Source organism: Galeopterus variegatus, unplaced genomic scaffold, assembly GCF_000696425.1.
Source record: "Galeopterus variegatus unplaced genomic scaffold, G_variegatus-3.0.2 Scaffold1531, whole genome shotgun sequence".
In the NCBI taxonomy this organism is placed as follows: Eukaryota; Metazoa; Chordata; class Mammalia; order Dermoptera; family Cynocephalidae; genus Galeopterus; species Galeopterus variegatus.
The window spans coordinates 59,962-69,192 of NW_007727642.1; the positions used below are offsets into that span (position 1 = coordinate 59,962).

Below are 9,231 nucleotides of genomic sequence, written 5' to 3' on the forward strand. Positions count from 1 at the left end.
GGCAACACTGAGGGTTGCGATCCGTTGCCGGACACGGAAAAAGACAAAAAAAAAAAAAGGGTAAGTAACTTGCTCAAATAATTGATAGAACTAGCTTAGCATTTCTACTTACAAAGCCCGTGGAAGAACAAACTTTTAATCATTGTATTATACTGCCTCCCATTGGAAGAATGATGTCCAGAAGTGAATTCTCAGAAATGATGGTGGTACTGTGCCCTTCTCTAAATATATCTCTACACTCCTCACCCCTTAATCCTGAGCCACTAATTGGTTATTAAATTTAATTTGAGGTTAGCTTATATATCTTATATGAGCTGGTAGTAATCAACTGTTGGTTATATTGGTAATATATGCAACAACTTTATGGCTACATGGACAGTAAGGTTATCTTTCAATGACATGGTCTCATTTTTAAAGTTATTCTGTGTCATTAGCTGGAAGCTTATCTTTATATGATACCAAAATACTTATTCATTTTAGTGAGCTATATAGAATTTTGGTGTTGTGGAGACATTGCCTCTAATCGGTTTTTGTTTTCAACTTAATATTGCTAATAAGGCAAAGGGGCATCTTTAGAATTGAGATTTATTGTCTGAACTTTTTGCTTTTATTTTCCATAAATCAGTGCACAGCGGTGGAGTTAACTGTTTATCATTCCATCCTTCGGGTAACTATCTCATCACTGCTTCTTCAGATGGTACACTTAAGATTCTGGATCTCTTAGAAGGAAGGCTCATATATACACTTCAAGGACATATGGTATTAACACTAAGATTTTTGCTTTTTAAATAATATATATATATTCAAAAGTTTTGATCCATTTTATTATATGTCTTTATTATTTTTCCAGGTGTAGTACACATTGCTGCTAATCACAAAAATTTTTTACTTCTAAGGCTATGTTTTTATACTCTGGAAGCAACTCTTAGAAATATTATTTATTGTAATTCTTGTCAAAATCAATGTATATCTTTCAATGGCCATTAAATGGATCCTTTACTGCAGTCTTCATCAGTATATAGTATAGGTTGATTACTGAAATAATGATGGCTAAATTTATTCCCTACACTTTTTCTTCTCCTGCCTTTGGGAGTGAGCCTGTCCTTACTGTTTTCCTCTGATGGTTCTTGTGGGAAGACCTGCCCTGTCTAGTGTTGCCTGTGACTGGGTAGTCAAATCTGATTCATTCTGGGCATCAGGTCTAGAAAGCCTATTTGCCTTTTAGATAAAAGCTACATTCTCTTTTTATAAGCATTTATCTGCAAGAGAGGTGATATATTGGCTCTCATATATCTTATTCCTTTGTCTTGTTTCTCAGTTGGTTTAGAATCAAGTGGGAAGGAGGGGTGCTATTTATTAAACCTGTTCAAAGAACACTCCCCAGTTTCAGCATGTAATGCATTAAAGAGAAATTTTTTTTTTCCTTTTTGTCTTTTTTACTGACCGGCAATGGGATGGCAACCCTTGGTGTTGCGCCCGCACCGCGCTCAGCCAGTGAGCGGGAACCGGTCTCCACATGGGATCCAAACCCTCGGCGGGAGCGCCACTGTGCTCCCAAGTGGCGCACTCTCCAGTGCGCCACCGGGCCAGCCCTAAAGAGAAATTTTTAAAGTATATACACTACTCCTCCCTTGTGGGTAACCATTCAAACTTTTCTGAACTTCTTAGAATGCATCCTTCTTTTTTTGTTGTTGTTTTTTTTTAGATGTATTAGGTACTTCCTTTTAACCAAGTATAAGATGTTTATATCTAGAAATAGAATGGGCTTTGTGAAAAAAAAAGAAGAAAAGAGGTTCTTTCTACTTTCATATATCCTGCCTGGCTTCCTGCCTTGCTTTATCATTTGTTCTGCAGTGGTGTTAGGGTGAAGCAGACGTAGACACTAACCAGCTCAGATATATGCATCTCCATGGATTTAGGCCAAATAAACACAACCAGTAAAAGTGGCCAAGGATTGAAATATCCATGAAAGAAGTACAAAATAATGGGGGGAAAAATAAACACAATATTTTAGAAGAAAAACACTATACATGAAGGTGAAATTTTTTTTAGTCTGGAAGTAAAGGTATTTATGAAGCTTTAATAACCTAAGGTAGGATGGTCTATTTGGAAAAATACAACATGTTTACTTGTATAGATTAAGGATATATAAAAAGTTTTCTTGTATAGATTAAGGCATGTTAAAAACAAACAGAATGTATTGATATTTTTGAGATGAGAAATAATTACTCTTGTCTTGACTGGAAAATTGACCTAGAGGTTATTCATCTTGTGACTGTGGCAAGTACAGTCATGTCCAACTCCACAGTAATTGCTCAGTTTGAAGTTCTCATTACTTCTCACCCAGATAATTGCAGTAGCTTCCTAAATGGCCTCCACGCATTCATTCTTACTTCAATTCATCATTCTCACAATTATGATGTTGGTATTCATCAGTCAAAGTTCTTCTCCTATCTGTGTCCTGCTCTTAAAACTTTCAGAGGGTCACTGTTGCCTGCGTGAGGGAGAACTCAGTGAAGCCTGTTGTGGTCAACAAGTAGCCTTTGTTTATGTAGCCTCATTCCCATTACCTACATATTTATCATTCTGTTTCTGCCAGTGATTGCTTGAATACAGAGTTCAAAGCCAGAAAATCTTAACAGAAATTCTTATCAATTTACACATGTATTTTTTTTTTTTTTTTTTTTTTTTTTTAAGGAGAAAAAGTTTATTTTCTGGTTAATTTTTTTGTATTTCTTTTTTATTTAGAATCCTTTGTTTGTGCTTTGGTATAACTGAGAGTTGGTTCTTTGATTATATTTACTCCCCCAGCATTCGTTTCTAGCAAATGGATATGTTCTATGAGACTTATTGCATAAGTTGTCTACATAAATTAGGATGAAAAATTGGTACTCACAGTCCTCTTGGCCATGAATAAACACCACCAACTACTTTTTTTCTATCTCCTTTTATTTCATAGGGACCTGTCTTTACTGTTTCATTTTCAAAAGGTGGAGAGCTATTTACATCAGGAGGTGCAGACACTCAGGTTTGTACATCTTTCAGCTCCCTCTTTGATTTGGTTAGGATAAAGGGATCCTTGACCTCAGCTAAGATTTTTACAACCAGCTAGTTTGCGTATGTTAAGATGATTATCAATGTGGTTTTATTTTAATTTGCCAGGACATCTGCTATCTCATAGCTCAAATAGTGCCAGTTTTAGTAAGTTTTGGGAACTCACATAGCACTTATTTTCTTTTGCTCAATTTTACACTTAAATATATATGTAACTGACACTAACTGAATGTCCACTTTCAGGAGGTATATAACACTTTAGCTTGAATTATTGCCTAATCATTTGTCTGTGTGTCTTGTTCCTTCAAATGTTAAGCTTCTTGAGGATGGTAAATATAAATCATTTATGTAGCAAATCTGCATTTATTTGAAATGACCAAAAGTCTTTCATAGTTGGATTTATTGAATAAAGTGGATGATCAATCCAGGAACATGGTTTGGAACTTGGGGAAAAAAAGGATTTCAAGGTAATATTTTCTTAATATGAATTTTAAACCAGACATGACGGCAATTTGAAACACTAACTCTCTCTCCCCCAACCTGCCTAAAAAAAAGTGTTGAGAAACAGTAACATTATTGATACCCAGCCTTTCTGACTACTTTGAGGGATGATTCTGTATATTCGTTTTTTAAAAAATCAGTTCTATTGCTTGTACATATAAGTCAATAACTGCTGATATTATTGACTTTTTTTGTAGGTCTTATTATGGAGAACTAACTTTGATGAATTGCATCGTAAAGATCTTAATAAAAGAAACCTCAAAAGATTACATTTTGATTCACCACCACATCTTCTTGACATCTACCCAAGAACACCACATCCCCATGAAGGAAAAATTGAAACTGTTGAAGTGAGTATTTTGTGCATATTTGTCCTACCTTTTGTTTACATTTTGTGGCAATTGGTCACCTAGGTGCTTGAAATTATACCGAGCTATGTAACACCTAGTCCTGACTTAAAACAGTAGCACTTTGAGAAACAGTTAATTGTTTTCACTAATAAAATAAAACTATATATATAGGGTAGTGTGTAATAGTGTTGAAGCCTTATATTTGCTTCTTGAAGGACCAGAAATAAAACTAAAAAATTGTGATATTACTAGGAAATTAGAAATTAAATCTAAGATCTTTGGTGACTGTGAAGTCTGAACTAGCTTCTTATTCTAGGTGTGTTTAGGGAGGTCATGTTATTTCTGGCATGAGAACAAGGCAGAAGGCAAGAATTTTTGCAAGAATTATTGAAAAAAGTATCTTAAAACCCTTTTATGTAGCAAAAAAAATCAATGAACAGTTAAGAGATTTAGCAAGTAAATCTAATAATTGAGACCATTTTATTCCTTGCTACATATATTTTTGAATACATAATTATCTGTTTAGCTGTATGTAAGATCCCTTACGTCCTCCTATAGATTTAAGTGCTCCACTTTCTTCAAAGAGAAATTTATCTTTGCTGGATACTTAGCTAGTGTCAGTCTATTTCTTACCATTTTGCATGATTCTTCTTAAGCTCCTTTCTCTTCCAAGAGATATCAGAAATCACTCTTACCTATTCAACTGAATTGTGTGTGTGTGTGTGTGTGTGGTGTATCATTGGCAGGGTCTTTCTTTGCATTTAGAGTAGGTATTTTGAGTTCTTGAGACCTGTTCCTGAGTGTCAGTGCACAGTAGCCTCCTTCACAGTCAATGCCCTCCTTCCACGGTCTCCCTTTTTCCCACCCCAGTCACTTCTTTCATGTTAGTTTTCTTAGTCTTGGTCTTTTCTGCTATCTCAGGCACTTTTGCGTGTCTCAAGTTGTCCCTGTATATGTATCTTTTTTTCTTTTGAGGTTTTTTTGGACTATTTTCTAGATTTATTTTAATCCAGCTGTACCTTGGGATTTCTGTCCTAGTTTCTCCCTGGTAGTGTTATTTTCAGTTCTTTGCTATAATTTTTGTCTTTTCCAACTTCTGACAATCTTTCCAGTTCTCTGAAGTATTAATCATTGTGCTTTACTACTTCTTCATCCTCCTTATCATATCATCATTTTTTCTCTTTTATTTCTAAATAAAAGAAATTTATTTTCTTTTTAGATCTAAATATGATTTAGATCATCATATTTTCTCTTTTATTTTATAAAGAAAGAATATAATATAATTTGTTGCTCATCACATTTTCTTCAGTTTCTGCAATTATAGGTGTAATTTGTTGATCCCCTGTGATCACATATATTCATATAAAACATGAAATATATTTTAATTTGGGCCGGCCCGGTGGCGCACTGCTACAGTGCGCCACTTGGGAGTGCGGTGGCGCTCCCGCCGAGGGTTCGGATTCCACATACAGACCGGTTCCCGCTCACTGGCTGAGCGAGGTGTGGGAGCAACACCGAGGTTGCGATCCCGTTGCCGGTCCCAGTCCGGTACGGGCGCGACACTGAGGGTTGCGATCCGTTGCCGGACACGAAAAAAGACAAAAAAAAAAAAAAAGAAAAGAAATATATTTTAACTTAACGTATTTTTTTCTTGTTTACCAAAGCTGGTTGTAGTGACTCGTGGTATTTTTTATTCTAGTATTTCTGTGGCTTGGATGGGCTTGATCAGGAGGCAGATACCCTGCTGCCCTGTTAACCACTTGACCACCTTTCCAGAGTGTTGGATGGCACAGCTGCAGGCTGAGCTCGGGTCTCCTTATGCGTAATTCAGTGATATTTCCATGATACCATGCCACCTCAGCACGGAGACTTAAGCCATTTTCTTGATTTACTGCCAGTACATTTAAAAGTCTGTACTTTCTTTAAAATGTCAACAAGTTGTCTGAGTAGTTCTGCCCTGACAGTATAGCCAGACAACTGTAAAACCAACTAGGTTGCTTTGTATTGCTAGGTCAGGCTGACACAGGCCATGCAAAAAGCCACTCTCAAAAGTATTGTTCACATGTACACTTAAAAATTCTATTAAAAACTAACTTTTCATCATGAAATTAGAGTTCAGTTACACTGTACAGAATGTTGAAACTTGTGACTAAAGTTTTTTTTTTTTGAGGCCTCATGGAAGTCAGCCTCCGTGTACCCAGTTTAAATTATCTGTAAGCACTCATGGTAACTTAAATATACAATATAACTTATTTTTGTAAAATACTTTCAGATCCTGTGATATAAAATGCCAGAGAAATGATAGGATTCTGCATATGAACAACCATTTAATTTTTTTAAAAAAATCTCTAGTAATAAAGTAAGGGTGTAAAGTTTTCTGGACAGAGGACATCTTTAGTATTATGAATAAATAATTGTTAAGTACTAAATTGTTGTTTATAAAAATGTTATTTCAAATTAATGCAGATAGATCCATCACAGAGCCAAAAGCCTATTTAGTTTAAAATTTTCACCTAAAATGGAATAGTATGAATCAAAATAGAAGTAGTGCTATGTTCATTTATGATTAGTGAATTTTACTTTGAAATACTGAATTGGTAGATTAAATTTTTTTTTAAAGCTATAGGCAAGGTGAGCTTACATATGTTACTTTGGAAATATTTAAAAACTAGGAAAACTTTTTTTGAGGTCAGTATTCATGATTTAAAGAAAATAAACAGTTATTATTAAAATATGTGGAATAAACAGTATCTAAGTGAACTATTTTTTTTAACTTTCTCTTTTTGCAGTAATCATGAGTGTTTCATTTCTGAGTTCAAAGCAACATAACATTCCTATCATTTGTATTTTATTATGTTTTCTGTGAGGCTCATGTGAATTGCATAATCTCAATCTGCTGGGTAAAATTGTTTGGCCTTTTGCAAAAGCAACCCATTTGCCAGCCTTAAGTGCTTTACTTGTTTGAAAGTGGGGAATCCTGCAGAGTCTTAGATCTTGGCTACCAGCTGACTAAATATATAAATTACTAATTCTTATATGGAAAGAGGAGGTGATAGCTGAATTGTTTTTAGAATAAATGAGAAGATCACATAAAAGGAGACATGAAGCATTGAATCCTCGCTGTGTGAAACAGAACCCTCCTGTATCCTTTCTGCTGGTATAACAACTTTAGCACTTCTGGCCTAGGCACTCCATCTTAATTAAAAACATGAAAACAATGCTCTACTTTTTTTGGTGGGAAAGAAGCCCAATTTTTATACAAGGTATCTTAACCCTGCCCACATTATACTATAGCATATCACTAGTTCATAATAACTTTATCTTCTTCAGACTATCACAAGCTGAATTGCACTGTCCTGCCCCCAGACAAAAACAAACTTTCCTTCTTGAAGGGGGAATTTAATGTGTATGCATAACACTTTTCTCCTAAGCAGTCCCCGCTCCGTTTGCATATTTTGATGGGAAGACAGGAGAGCCATTCTAAGGGATGGTGATAGATCTTGGTGACAGTAAGACATCAAAATAATTATTCTAGGAGAATTGCAGATTATAAAAAAAGATTATAGTTAGTTCAAAATAATTTATAAATAAAATAATTGTTCTGATTGCTTTTAATTTTATACTGGCCCTGTGAGATTACCTTAATCTATAAATTGCATAAAAAGCTCTATGTGATATTTAGCAAGAAGAAAAACATCCTTTAACTTAACCAAATACTTATATAATAATATTTTGTAACCACAATTCATTGTTGAAAACTACACGTGATCAATTTAAGTCTTCAAGTCTGAAATTGGGTTGTTATCTCAATCTTCTAATGAGATTGAAAACTTTACCAGTTATGATAAAAAAAAGTCCACTTGTCTACCAATTTTGTGTTTTAGTTATATGTGTGGCATATTTTTATAGTATTTTGGACCTCAGTAAATGTTCTTCAGAGATTACATGATGATAATAATAATAGTAATAATAATAGGGCTGGTCGGTCAGCTCAGTTGCTTAGAGTGTGGTGCTGATAACACCAAAATCTAGGGTTTAATCCTTGTCCTGGCCAGCTGCCAAAAACTAATAATAATAATAACAATAATATCTAACACTTAAACACTATTCTAATGCTTTGCATAAATTATTTAGTATTCTAACATCTCTGTGAAGTAAGTACCATTTTTATCCTGATGAGAAGTCAAGGCGTGTGTAAGTTAAATCTTAACACTAGTAAGTGGCAGCACTGGAATTTCAACCCAGGCGCTCTGGTTGCAGTCTGTATATTTAATCACTTTGGTGTAGTGCTTTAATATGATCAGAATTAAATTTCATCAAAGTATCTGTGTGCTGGACATTGTGCTAGCTTTAGAGTATGCAGCCATGAATAAGATGTGCATACTCCTTGCCCCCCAGAAGCTGTGGTCTAGTGAAAACATATGAAAATTTTTAGTAAAGGTGTTTATGCTCATGGACTCCTTATTTTGATGGACACACGGAATCTCAGAGTGGGATGTGGGATGTTATCCTTGAGGTCATATAGGCTAATATTTCCCTCATTCATGACTCCCAGTTATACACCCTTGTTCAGCTATGGAGAACTCAGCCTCTCTTAAGGAAGCCACTCCATTTGACAGCAACTCTAATTATTAAAGGGTTTTCATCTTTAATAAACATAGGAGCTAGAAGGTACTATTTGTATTCATAGAGGTTAGCGAGGAAAGAATTTAACTAGAAATGTTACTCCCTCAGCATATTTTCTTTATGGCGAGAACTGTAGACGTTTACTTGGTATGAATTTCCTTCTCTATTAATGTGGCAGCAGCTCGTGCCACAGTGCAGTAAAATACTGTTAATTACATGCAATTTTTCCCAACTTACATACAGACGGTGAAGGATTTTTCTCTGAGAGGTGCTGACTATTTTCACATGATTTAGATTTTTTCGAGTTGTCCCAATCTCAGGTGGTGAAACCAGGTCATATTTTCATAGGTAAACAATTTCCTGTCTACACTAGGTGGCAGTAGATAAAAGAGAATAAAATGTCTGCCGGAAGTCTCTTCAGACAGTGAGTCTAAAAGGTTTCTTTTCTTTGCTTCTGCTGAAGACTCAGAATTAACAGGAGGAGGCTGTTTGCTTTCTGCTTTAGGGAACAGCCAGAAAGAAACAAAGTTGTTGGCTAGCTGAGCCGATAGTCTTTTTTTTTTTTTTTTCCTTTTTGTCTCTTTTTTACTGACCAGTAATGGGATCACAACCCTCGGTGTCGCGCCCGTATCGGGACCGGCAATGGGATCGCAACCCTCGGCGCTGCGCCCGCACCACGCTCAGCCAGTGAGCGGGAACC

The 9,231-nt window shown here is 35.5% G+C and overlaps 1 protein-coding gene across 3 annotated transcripts in view; it reads left to right on the forward strand.

Moving 5' to 3' along the window:
• The window catches only part of POC1B (POC1 centriolar protein B), a 93,434-nt gene that overhangs the window by 41,304 nt on the left and 42,899 nt on the right, over positions 1-9,231 (forward strand). For 2 of the 3 annotated variants that reach the window (XM_008577541.1, XM_008577542.1), the window contains exons 7-9: positions 626-759; positions 2,960-3,028; positions 3,753-3,905. In XM_008577541.1, the coding sequence (XP_008575763.1) occupies positions 626-759; positions 2,960-3,028; positions 3,753-3,905 (356 nt within the window). Of the gene's footprint in view, positions 1-625; positions 760-2,959; positions 3,029-3,752; positions 3,906-5,604; positions 5,741-9,231 lie in introns of those variants that run through there. The other variant, XM_008577543.1, reaches the window with a different exon arrangement.